The 13160-nt window shown below is 47.6% G+C and overlaps 1 protein-coding gene across 4 annotated transcripts in view; it reads left to right on the top strand.

Annotated features, from left to right (window-relative positions):
• The window catches only part of NUP214 (nucleoporin 214), a 97761-nt gene that overhangs the window by 15412 nt on the left and 69189 nt on the right, over nucleotides 1-13160 (top strand). For all 4 annotated transcript variants that reach the window (XM_066255933.1, XM_066255931.1, XM_066255932.1 and 1 more), the window contains exons 10-14: nucleotides 1842-1968; nucleotides 3026-3187; nucleotides 8137-8599; nucleotides 10086-10258; nucleotides 12650-12744. In XM_066255933.1, the coding sequence (XP_066112030.1) occupies nucleotides 1842-1968; nucleotides 3026-3187; nucleotides 8137-8599; nucleotides 10086-10258; nucleotides 12650-12744 (1020 nt within the window). The remainder of the gene's footprint in view (nucleotides 1-1841; nucleotides 1969-3025; nucleotides 3188-8136; nucleotides 8600-10085; nucleotides 10259-12649; nucleotides 12745-13160) is intronic.

Here is a 13160-nt window from a genome sequence, read left to right as displayed (position 1 = left end):
TTTATCTTCCTATTTCGTGAGCCAGCCCTTTCTGTTCAGTCACCTGTAACCCATCCGTGATAATGAGAGAGAAGCATGTCGTTCACCCCAAGCTGTAACTCACCAGACATACTTTCTGTTTCTCTTCAAGAAGGTACCAGAAAGCTGATAACGCCTGTGCACACAAGCACCCACCTTCCTCCTTCCACTTCGCCCTGCTGGTAGGCAGGGTGTGGGCTGAGGCGCGTGGTGGCTCACCTGAGCCGTGGTAGGCTGAAGAGGGATGCAGAGGAGCCATGGGGCCAGGGCAACTCACTTCAAACTCCGCCTTCAGCTTAAAAATGTCGTGCTCCCCATGCACACACGCTGCGACACTTCAGCTCTTCACCATTCGAATTTGTCCATCGTTGGGTGGCCAGGCTCTCACTCTGAATGCATGGCTGTCATCTGACCTGGTGGGCCACTCTGGGGTCACCAGGTCAGACATCGGCAGTCCAGTTCGCTCTTGGCTTGACTTTCGTAACGGTTTCCTAGACAGATATTTTATGTAAGGACACTGAATATGTACTTTTATCTTTACATTTTATCAAAATAATTTATGTGTAAACAAAAAAGCCAGCCCTGCTCCAGTCCAGGATTGTCCCTCGAGGGACTGTTTCTAACCTGTAAGTTTTTTCTGCTAACGGTCACCTCATCCGTAACCTGCATCCTCGCGAGTTACTCAGTATTGTTTCCAGGCCTTACTGGCTGGGACAGGAGCTGAGGACTTAGCTCGCATGTAACTTCAGATCCCTCCTCCTGCCTCTCAGCAGGGTGATAGCACTATTTCAGTGTCTTCTATTGGTTACCTTGGTGACCTTCATCTATTCCCCTTCCTTTCCGATGGTGCCACCACGTACTATACGCCTTGATCTTCCACTCTGTGAATGAGAGAGGAGCATCTCAGCACCTCCTCCCTTGCCTTTGGCTCACCTTCCCCCAGTCCTCTCCACTGTTAACATGTGTGTCTTGTCTTTGGCAATATCAGAACAGGTACTGTTAGCATTGTGTTTTGTAGTGACTTAAGTCTTTATTTTGTCTACAGGTTGTCTTTCAAAGTTAATTTTGTGTACATTATGAGTATGACTTTAATATAGCTAAGTCATGGAGTATGATTATGTTCCCTTTCCTGAACAGCTTCTTGTTTTTCTGTTACTCATTGAACGCTGTTCCCCTTTGATTCATGCTGCCCAGTTTTGGTCAACACTGAAAGTTAGACAAAATGTTAGTGATTTTTAAAAATCAGAAATCCTTTGTTGGAAGGAACAGAGTCCACTAGCAAATTTAAACCAAAGGGAGTTTATCAGAAAAACTCAGTGGTTTCTCAGAGGCAGGAAGACAGGCCCACACGGGGAGCTTGCACCTGGAACTGGGAAGACGAGAACTAGGTTCCTTTCTGTCTGGACCAGTGAGCACAGGCATCTGCCCCACTGTAGGCTTCTCGGCTCAGGACCACCATGAGATCCGCCGGGGGTCTGGGTCGCAATCCCAGACTGCTAGGAGCAGGTGTGACTGGCTTGGTGCAACTGTTGGGTGTACCCAGCAAGTTCAGGGTCCCACCTGGTTGTGGTGGGCAGGAGGCAGGATGTATGCACCAGGCAGGGACTTGGTATACCAGGAGCAGAGAGGTTGATTTGGAAAATGAATCCCTTGCTCCATGGGGTATTCATAGCTTTTAGACCATCTCCTGGATTTCAGAATCTTAGTCCACACATACATCTAGTCCAGATGAGCTTTTTTCTTCTTTCATATTTGAACGATGCTGGAAGCAGCCAATTCAAAGCTCTAACATGGCATTTTTTCTTTTTCTTTTTTTTTTTCAGATTAATTGGGAATCTTGGGAACTGGAGGATAATAGTCGAGCCGACCTGCCTGTGACAGATAAGAAAGAGGACTCCTTGCCCATGGGAGTTGCCATAGACTACACCAACCAAATGGAAATTGCTGTCAGTAAGTGTAGCCTGGGGTAGTTCAGTGCACTACTTCTAACACTGGTTATATTTAACGTCCAGGTCTATTTGTTCCTGACGGAATCTACTCTGCTGGGCACTTTGACCTCTGGTAGCACACTGTTTCTTGTAGAGTGACATAGAGTCCATGTGACAACACTAAACTAACTTGTGTGGACACCACAGAGGAGACCAAGGGCAGACATGCTCGGTGTCTGTCTGAATCGTTACACTTTAAAATATGGTGGAAGTCTAGACCATCTAGGGATTTCACAGTTTTGTTTCTCTGCCCACTCCAGTTCCCCAGGACCCCCAGAGGAGCAGTGCCCTATGCCTAGGCGGACGGCACAGCAGTACATGCTGTGAGGGCGCAGGTTGGAAACGGAGACCTCGGGCGCGTGGCCTCTAGCTGGGCCTGCATGTGTGCTCCGTGTCCAGCTTCTCCCTGCAGTGCTAGGTGGAGCTGTGCCCTGGGAAATGTGCACGTGCAGCGGAAGACGTGTTCTAGGTGCTTCCGTTAGTGGGGTGTCGCTGTCGGGCACCTCTTGCACCCTCCTTGCCCGAGCCAGGTCATTTGGCCTGATTAGCTTGTCTCTGAATCTCTTGAAGTCTTACTTGACAAAATCATGCCTATGATTCAGCTGTGAGTGAGTGTAGAGTAGCTTGACTCACCTAGAGTCCTGCTGTGTGTTCTAAAGAGTCCAGTCTGTCATGTGTCTGCTGACCCAGCTGCTTCCTGGAGATTCGGCAGTGCTGAGCCCACCTCTCTAACAGCAGGACCCTTGCAAACACTGGGGCTGCCCTGGGAGAGTCAGCTGCTCCCGAACTGCTCGGGGCCCCGCGCCAGCCCCACAGGGTGGCGGCCAGCTGGTCGTGGCGGTAGCTCTCTTGAAAGAGTGGCTGCAGGAAATGTGTCCAGATCTGAATCAGAGTGCTGACCGGGGCTCTTGTTGGGACGGCTCCATTGAGCCCCTTGTTGTTTAGGGCAGTCTTTCCCTCCCAGGCCAGGCCCTCCAGTGAACGTGGCTCTTTTTCACTTGCGTTTTCTTTTTCAACAGACGAAGAGAAGACTGTTCCTTCTGCTCCAGTTCTTATGTTACTTTCAACTGATGGTGTGCTTTGTCCATTTTATATGATCAATCTAAATCCTGGGGTCAGGGCCCTCATCAAGACACCAGAGCAGCTCTCTTTAGAAGGAGAGCGACAACCCAAGTCATCAGGTATGTCCCTCCCCCCTCTGGCAGGAAGGAAGTGCCGTGGGCTGGCACAGGACGATTCCCAAGGGTGAAAATACGTAAGAATGCCCGGCGGCTGTCTGTATCTGGCAGTCTGCGTCAGGGACAGGTTGTTTCCCAGGACAGACACGCACACACTCGCCTTCCCTTCCTCGCGGGCTTTATTCTCCAATCTGAACTCTGCTCTAGAAAACCAGTAAGCTCAGGTGACGGTGGGCCCCATCACGTAATTCATCACAGTATCCTATTACACTGCTCTGTCTTCTGTGGTCTAAAAGCCTCAAGACATGTTCAATCGTGAGGGGTCGGTTAAGTAAGTGATTGTACATTCATATAGTGAGTTCCGTGTGAACTATTAAAGTGTGTTATGTGTAGACAAGGGAAGAGTCGAAAATATCATGAAAAGCACTATATACTCTGATTTCTTTTTTATGAGAAAAGGGATTTTAAAATCAAAATAGTAATTTCTGATGATAGAAACATGGGCACTTTTTTTTCTTTTGTTTATAATTTAATTTTCTTCAGGTTTGTTTTCTCTTTATTTTTTTAGCAAGAGAGACAAAGAGAGGGACAGACAGGAAGGGAGAGAGATGAGAAGTATCAGTTCTTCATTTTGACACCTTAGATGTTCATTGATTTCCTTCTCATGTGTGCCCTGATCAGGGTGCTACATCAGAGTGAGTGAGCCCGTGCTCAAGCTGGCGACCTCAGGGATTCAAACCTGGGTCCTCTGCATCCCAGGCCGACACTTTATCCACTGCATCACCGCCTGGTGAAGCTGTTTTTTCATCTTTAAAAATAATAAATAGCCTGACCAGGTGGTGGCGCAGTGGATAGAGCGTCGGACTGGGATGCGGAAGGACCCAGGTTCGAGTCCCCGAGGTCGCCAGTTTGAGCGCGGGCTCATCTGGCTTGAGCAAAGAGCTCACCAGCTTAGACCCAAGGTCGCTGGCTCCAGCAAGGGGTCACTCGGTCTGCTGAAGGCCCGCGGTCAAGGCACATGTGAGAAAGCAATCAATGAACAACTAAGAAGTCGCAATGCGCAACGAGAAACTGATGATTGATGCTTCTCATCTCTCTCCGTTCCTGTCTGTCTGTCCCTGTCTATCTCTGCCTCTGTAAAATAAATAAATAAATAAATAAATATGTTTTTGGAGAAAAACTAGAAAGTACAAAAGTCAGATCATTTTAGAGTCTCGTCCAGCAGAACCCACACTCAGCGTTTTGGCACACACTCTTCATGTGCATAGTTGCACGCACAAATGATAATTTGTATTTCCAGGTTTTTCACAGTGTAACTATCACATCTGAGGACAAAATATAAAACTTTTTTAAAGGGGATTGCGTATTTTGAAATTTCACTAATATATTTTTTTAATTCTCTAAGTATTTAACTTAAGAATTTCTCTTCTAGTACAGCTAAAAATGCTGATAATGTAGTCACCTCCATATCTAAGAAAAAGAATGTTGGCCGGTTGGGTTGGGTAAGGATATTTTTCTCACGGCTCTCTAATGTAGAGTGAGCTGGACATCATCGGTGGAGCCAGGTACTTGGGCTCTTGCCAGTTGTCAGTGTGACCCCAAGTGCGACCCTAAGCCAGGTGGCTTGCATAGACTGTACCAGTGTTGTTGGTTGGGATACCTCGTTATCTATAGTGTATGTACACTGAGTTGTTTCTTTGTCCCATGAATTGCTATACCCACTTGCCTGGTCTGCCTGTAACAAACAGGGCACCTGTGAAGGCAGGGACCTGCGGGCTGATGTTTGTTTCTGAACACAGTTCACTGTGCAGGGCTTTGCTACTAGCTGATTAAACTCCCAAGCACAAGCAGGGGCCAGTGTTAAATGCCTCTTCTCTTGCGCTTGGTCCAGCAGTAGCAGCTGTGCTCAGACGAGTGGGAGAGAGCTAGGACGGGAGGAAATGTCCAGCCCGCTCTAGCTGCAGCCTGGCCGCGGTTTCAGGACACAGTGGTTCCACCCATTTCCAGCAATGCTGGTGTGAGAATGATCAGTGAGAGAGTGTGATAATTCTCAAAGGTTCCGTTTCTGGTTTTGTTTTTAATTGATTTAAAAGAGGAGAGAGGCCTGACCTGTGGTGGTGCAGTGGATAAAGCGTCGACCTCGAAATGCTGAGGTCGCCAGTTCGAAACCCTAGGCTTGCCTGGTCAAGGCACATATGGGAGTTGATGCTTCCAGCTCCTCCCCCTCTTCTCTCTCTCTGTCTCTCCTCTTTCTCTCTCTATCTCTCCCTCTCCTCTCTAAAAAAATGAATAAATAAATAAATAAAAGAGGAGAGAGAGAGAGAGAGAAGGGGAAATGGGAGCAGGAAGCATCAACTCATAGTAGTGGTTGCTTCTCATATGTACGTTGACCTCAAACAAGTCCGGGGTTTCCAACCAGCGACCTCAGCACTGCAGGTCAATGGTTCATCCACTGTGCCACCACAGGTCCGGCTCAAAGGTTCATTTTCATTCTCAGTGGAATATACTTTTCGTATTGGTCTACTGAATATGCGTGGAAGAAATTAGTATTTATGTGTGTGTCTTTGAAAAAATTAACTGTTGCTAGTTCCATATTTATTGTGTAAAATAAGTATTAAATAATAGATTTGCTTGCATTCTATACTTTCATAAAAGTGACAATTCAGAAAACAGTACTTCATACTTGTAGCCTAAGTATTTCATTACATTAGATATAGTGAGGTAAACTGTCATCTTGTCAATTTGGAAGAACCAAGACCAATTAATATACATGTATCGATAAGGCCTTGGCCAGATGGCTCAGTGGATAATGCATCGTCCCTGTTGTACTGTGAACCAGTGAGTGCACAACTAAATGGAACAACTAAGTGGGACACGTTGATATTTCTTTCTGCCCTCTCCTCTCCCACTTCCTTGCTATTTCACATCAATGAGAAAATTTTAAAAATAATAATTAAAAGTAAATGTATTGGCCCTGGCCAGTTGGCTCAGTGGTAGAGCGTTGGCCTGGCATGCAGGAGTCCCAGGTTTGATTCCCAGCCAGGGCACACAGGAGAAGCACCCATCTGCTTCTCCACCCCTTCCCCTCTCCTTCTTCTCTGTCTCTCTCTTCCCCTCCCACAGCCAAGGCTCCATTGGAGCAGAGTTGGCCCTGGCGCTGAGGATGGCTCTGTGGCCTCTGCCTCAGGCGCTAGAATGGCTCTGTTTGCAGCAGAACAACGCCCCAGATGGGCAGAGCATCGCCCCCTGGTGGGCATGCCGGGTGGATCCCAGTTGGGTGGGAGTCTGTCTGACTGCCTCCCCGTTTCCAACTTCAGAAAAATACAAAAAGAAAAAAAAAAGTAAATGTATCGCTAGAAAATAATGCTTTCTTATTTAGTTATTTAATTTAGAGAATTAACATATTTACTTTATAGAAAGTTTGCAAAGTAGAAAAACTTTTAAACCTACCTTTCGGGATATCCTCCTTCAGTATTTTCATAAACAGCTTTCTTCATGGTTACATTCCTATTGCATGCGTCATTGGTGTGCAGGGTTATCATTTCAGCTGGTAAGCCTCTTCCAGGCTCTTATGTGCACTCTGTGATTCATTTAACAGAGTGGCTGCTGAGTGGTTCATTGAATATGTTTACCATTTGGGTTGCCTTAAATGTCTTTCACTTTTTAGAAGTTATTTTCATAGACTTCATTCTTAGAATGAGTTGACTGGGTTCATTTTTTATAATTTTTGAGACGTAATGCTAAAATATTTTTTTAAAAGACTGTGCTAAATTAGGTACCTATTAGAAATAAAAGGGTTTCAGGCTTTACCCTTCCAAACATAGGAGTTTATAGATATTTAAATTTTGATAATTTAGAGGACAATTATGTGCCTTATTTAAATGTACATTTCTTTTATTAGATTAAATAAATTTACTTGTCATGAATTAGTTTCCCAGCTTATATCTATTTGAGTCTTGAAAATTTTTAATCTCGATTTGTATGAGGTTTTTGCTATAAACTTTTTTCTTTACTTTTTAGTTATGTAACTTTTTAATAGTCAAATCTGAATCTTTTTCTTCTGTGCGTTTTTTTTTTTCATTTCTAAATTTATTAAGTTAGACTCTCAGAGACAACTCGTTTTTTGCCTCCTTTGAGATAGTCTGTGTGCTTTTTTTTTTCATTTTAGAGAGGAGGGGGAGAGACAGAGATAGAGAGGTAGAGAGAGAGAAGGGGGGGGAGGAGCTGGAAGCATCAACTCCCATATGTGCCTTAACCAGGCAAACCCAGGGTTTCGAACCGGTGACCTCAGCATTTCCAGGTCGACGCTTTATCCACTGCGCCACCACAGGTCAGGCTTTTTTTTTTTTTTTAATTTATTCATTTTTAGAGTGGAGAGACAGAGAGGGAGAGAGAGGAGAGAGAGAGAAGGGGGGAGGAGCTAGAAGCATCAACTCCCATATGTGCCTTGACCAGGCAAGCCCAGGGTTTCAAACCGGCAATCTCAGCATTTCCAGGTCGACACTTTATCCACTGCGCCACCGCAGGTCAGGCTATGTGTGCTTTTACATGTATCTTTAATTCATCTGAACTTGCATTCGTGGCTGTTATGCAGTAGAGAGCTGAATGAAAGCTTTTCCTGATTGTGAAGGAAATGTTGCAGAATGACTTACCTTTCACCATGACACTGAGCATGTAAACGTTTTTCCTTGTCATTCAGCTGAGTGTGTAGGAAGTGCTGGAGCCTCTTGCCCTTCCCGTTCCCTGTTCCTTCTGAGTTCTGCACGCCTTACGTGGGCTGGTGGCTGAGGGAAGTACAATAGCAGCTCCATTTTCTTTTTCTCTTCGTGAACCAGGGCCTTTATTTTGGCTTCCTTCCACCACAAACCCTTTCCCCTGGCTTTCTGTTGTGTGGCCCTCTGCTGTGCCAATGTTAACACCTCCCTGCCTTTTCCCCATTTTTTTCACTGCAGGAAGTACTCCCACGACCCCAACCTTGCAAGCGCCACAGAAGCCCGAGTCCCCAGCAGCTCCTGTCCCTGGCCTACCTTCGCTGCCAGCTGCTGCCACCTCCACCTTCTCTCTGCCCTCTGCTGTGGGAGTCCCTACCGTGTTCTCCTTTGGTTTCTCGGCCTTGAAGTCTTCTGGTTCTGCCACCGAGGATCCCCCTCCGTACCCCAGTGGCTCTGACGCTTCCAAGGAAGTAGGGGGCTTCGGCACAAACACCTTCTTGTTCCCTGCTCCTCAGCCCCCACTGACGGCCCCGCCCACAGCCTCTCCCATGGTGCCCTCAGCCACTCCCTTCTCCTTTGGGCCATCGGGTTTTAAGCCTACCTTGGAGAGCACGCCAATGCCGAGTGCGTCCTCTCCAAACACCGGGATGAAGCCCTTCTTCCAGCCCTCGGCCTCTGCTGCCAAGGTCAACCTCAGCGAGAAGTGAGTGACACTTCAAGCTTGCTTCTTCCGTGGGGCGGGTAGAAATTGAGCGTGTTATGCCCTGCAAGCAGCCACTGAGGGTGGGGTTACTGAGATTTTCATTTCTAATAATAGCAAATGGTAAAAATTCAAACAACCTAAAAGGTTTGCATTTCATCAGTGGACAGTGTCCAGAAGGATCTCTTAGAATTTTTTTTTAATTATTAAAGGTTTAGAATGTAAACACTTGTCTTGCTGTTTCAGATTTCAAAGGTAGCAAATAGTCCTTATTTTTAAAAATGTAGCCATGCGGAGTATATATCCTGGAAGGGAAATGAATCTCTTGTTGCCCTTTTTCCCCCATTTGTCCCCCTTGACTCTCTCAGAGCTCTTTTCTACACAGCCACCAGTGACCTTGTGCACTTGTCACTGCATTAGATGACCCTCCTGCCTGACAGCCCCAGTGCTGCCCTCGCGCACAGTGCAGACCCCGTGGGGTGGCAGTCCAGCTCCCTGCAGATCGGTCCCCAGTGCTGCCTCCGCGCACGGTGCAGACCCCGTGGGGTGGCAGTCCAGCTCCCTGCAGATCGGTCCCCAGTGCTGCCTCCGCGCACAGTGCAGACCCCGTGGGGTGGCAGTCCAGCTCCCTGCAGATCGGTCCCCAGTGCTGCCCTCGCGCACAGTGCAGACCCCGTGGGGTGGCAGTCCAGCTCCCTGCAGATCGGTCCTCCCAGCTCACTCAGCCTGCTTTCTCTCCTGTGTCCGCTCGCTGTGTCCTTCCCACTCGAGTGTGAGCATCCTGAAGGAGCGCTCCCTCACACCTGTCGCCCTTCCCAGGGTAGCCATCGAGTGTGCACACCCCTGCTCTCCCCCCTCATCTGGACTCCTGTTGCTATGGAGGCGGTGCTGGCTGTTGTCACCGCTGCCCCGCCCCGCCGTCGTGTTCATGTTAAAGAATCACACGGCCACTTCATTCTAAGCACTGCCCAGTGTTCCCACTGTGGCTGTGTTATAACGTCCTTTCCCAGTGACGTCATGCCAAACGTTCAGTGTCCGGAGGCGTGTGCTGACAGTCCCCACAGATGACAAGCACCCTGGAAAGGGTGACCTGCTCTCCTCTTCCCTCTCACTCCTCAAGGGCTGCCCAAGCGAGCTCTCGGTCATTTCGTTGGCAAAAAGAGGATGCTAAACTCTAAGTGTAATTGAGTCCTGCCCTCGTTGGTTTTACTCAGATAATGGAACAGAAAATAAGTATTTCATATCATGATGAACTGTTTCATTTTCACTTTGCTTATTTGATGTTTTCATTGAATAATTCATTCCTAAATGGGCAGAAGATCAACAACAGTGTTTTCTTGCCGCTTTTACCTTTTATAAGAAATAGCTAAACATTTCCATTTTCTGAAGGCTGGACAGTGCGGATAGTGAGTTGTCCTTTGATGGCGTGGCTCGTGACCAGCGTGAAAGAGCCTCGGCCATTCTGATGCCCTCGGGCTGCTGTTTCCAGGTTCACGGCCATGCCCGCCTCCACGCCTGCGCAGAGCTCACAGAGTGCCCCCCCGCTGCTGCCCTTCTCCGCCTCCAAGCCGGCTTCCTCGGGGCCGCTCAGCCACCCCACGCCCCTCACGGTGCCCTCCGGTTCCACGTCCTCAAAGTCCTCCGCCTCGCCCTCAGCATCAGGTATGATTCTAAGCAAACTCCTTTCGAGCTCAGTCCCAAATTCTCAGATTAAAATTTTTACTAGTTATGAAGCCCAGCTGACATAGTTGGACACGATTATTTTTTCGTGCTTCCTGTATCTCACACTAACGTGCTGTGACTCATGCTCAGGGTTGGGAGTGTTCGCAGTGGCCTCAGGGCTGCCACGCTTGTCTCTCGGACGGTTCTGGTGAAGCTGTTGCCCTTGATGGTTCGAGGTGTTGTTGAGTGGGGTTTGTCTTCAGGGGGGCCCGTCCCACAAAGGGCCACTACAGAACCAGCTTTCAGCTGTGTTGAGGGAGAGAGCCGGCAGTGGCTCCATGCCCATTGCCACTGGTGGCCGTCTTAAATGTCCACCTTCAGCCCTACCGTAAACAGATTTATTAATAAAGACCGTAAGTGGGAATAATTATAGCTAGGTTTAAGTAAAGTACATTATGAAACTCCATGAGCAAATGTACCTCGCCCGTCCTTTTCCTATCAAACCTGCAGAAAGGTTGCAAAAATTGTATAATGGATACTCTATTCTTCACCAAAATTCAATACTTGCTAACATTGTGCATCTTTTTTTTTTTTTACACATTTTTATAAAACATTCGAGAGTTCGTTGCAGACATCATGAAATACTTCACATCTAAATACTTCACTATCCTAAAAACAAGGGTACCACAGTACTTGGTTGTGTGCAGGAAAATTAACAATAACCCAGTGCCTACATTTACCTTTCCCCAGGTATCCCAGTGATGTTTTTTCTGGGTTTTTCCCCTGTCCACGCCAGAAGCCCACAAGGAGTCACAGTCTGCTCTGACCGTGTCTCTCTGGGCCCAGGCTCACATGCTCTCCACCTGTTCTGTCTTCCGTGCCACCGACATTTGGGAAGAGGTCAGGCCAGCAGTTTTCTGGACTCTGTCCCTCAACTTGGATTTGATTGTTCCACTTGATGAGATTCAGGTTAACTGTTTTGAGCAGTCATAGGTGATATGTGGATCCCATTACATGATTGTTGGTCCTGACCTAAGGGATATTAATTTGGTCGTTTGGTTAAGGTGGTGTTTGCCAGATGTCTCAGTTTTTAGGTTGGTTATTGCCATGAATGCTGGCGGTAATACCTAGCCTGACATATTTAGGTAGCCATTTGGTATTTGAGTGTCGGGAATAATTTTGTTATAAATATCAAGCAGGCATTGATCTGTGAAATTCCTGAAATCATCTCTTTTTACCAGCTGCTCAGGAGAAAGGGCTGCTTTGTGGAGTTCGCCCAAGTCACCCCATTCTGGGACTTTCCATTAGGTTCTGAAAGGCATCCATGTAAGACCCTAGCAATTAAGAAGCCTTGTGTAAAGCTGGCGGCCGAGGCCAGGCAGGTCCACATTGGATTCGGGCAGACAGCCGAGGAACTGCGGAGCTGGAAAGGGTCGGGCCATTCGTTTAATAAAGTCTCACAAAGGTGGACAGGTACACAGGCAGGGGAAACCTTCACAACGGTGGACGATCACACAGGCAGGGAAAAACCTCTTCTCTGGCACACAGACAGCAAGAAAGGCCCCTCACAGTGGCAGGCAGGCAGGCAGTCGCAAATCGCTGTGCTGTTTGGTTGCACGGTAGGGACCAGGTTGACCAGCACTGCAAAAATGGGCAGTTTTTATAAAAAGTTTGACGACCCCTGCTAGGCACATTTACTTCTCCTTGTCTCCCTTTCTGCTGTTCACCGCGCAACCTCCTCCCCCACCACCACTGCCTTCCCCGCTGCCATTACTTAATTCTCTTAATTCTTCAAGTTTGGAAAGTGCTAGTTTATTGGCTCTCCCTCCCAAGTGCACATTAGACTCAGGGGGACCCATCCCCTAGTAGTTTAATCAGGCGCTCTGGGGGTGACACTTCAGTGTGGTGTTTTGGTGTGTTTGTTTTTTAAAGTGTTCTCCAGGCGATCGTAATGCCCAGCAGGGTAAGGCTTGTGTCAGAGGCTTCCAGGAGGGTCCGAAGACCCTCTAAGTTCTTACAAGGTGATGAGGATTATTGTTCTCACTAACGGTTTATTAAAACTGTACCCAGTACCCAGGGGTGCACAGGCAGCCTCTGTGGGGAGAGAGGAGGAGCCGATGGACCCTGCCCACAAACACCTAGCTGTTAGCAGAGCCGCTCGGGCTCTGTCTACTTCATAAAAGCGCTGCACATCTGAAAATGCAGTGTATGTGCTTTAGTTGTCTTGGAACGGAGGCTGACCACTGCGGGCATCACTCTTGCATGCAAAGATCATTCAAGGGGGCCAGAGACAATGAGAAACTTTTTCTTTAATTTGAGGAAAGGACATTTGTGATGGGAGAAATAATGGGAGTAACTGCTGTCTGTTTTAACTGACTTCTCATTCTGCAGGGCGATCTGCTCACGGTGGCCCAAGCCCAGTGCCCTCAATGGGGCAGAAGTCACCCAGGATAACACCCCCGGTGTCCAAGTCAGGCTCTCCCCAGGTACATTTAACATTAGCTCACAATCCTGTGCTTAGGAGTTTATTGCCGCAGACAGACATGTTTATAAAATGGATTATTATGTTTTAGAATGTATACTTTGCAGTAATGCTTAGGACTGTGTGATGGGAAATATGTGAGCTTTTGAGTATTTGTAATGTGTGCTCATAAGAGCCATTCATCTCAGCTCCTGAGTCCCACACTGTCTCCCTGCGGGCTTCCGAGCTTATGTATGTGACACTGTCATTGTCATCTCCTGATGCCTGAAAACACTGTAGCATCAGGGGGTTTTCTCTTACTCTCGAAGTATCCAAAAAATTGTACACAGTGCCCTTTTTCCTTACTATCTCAGGTTAGTTCACTTCTGTGGACGCATAGCACACACAGGGGGAAGGTACACATGGAATACACACACCTCA

The sequence above is a fragment of the Saccopteryx bilineata genome, chromosome 2 (genome assembly GCF_036850765.1).
Source record: "Saccopteryx bilineata isolate mSacBil1 chromosome 2, mSacBil1_pri_phased_curated, whole genome shotgun sequence".
NCBI lineage: Eukaryota > Metazoa > Chordata > Mammalia > Chiroptera > Emballonuridae > Saccopteryx > Saccopteryx bilineata.
Note: the sequence above shows the minus strand (reverse complement) of the source record. Positions and strands in the feature narration are given on the sequence as shown.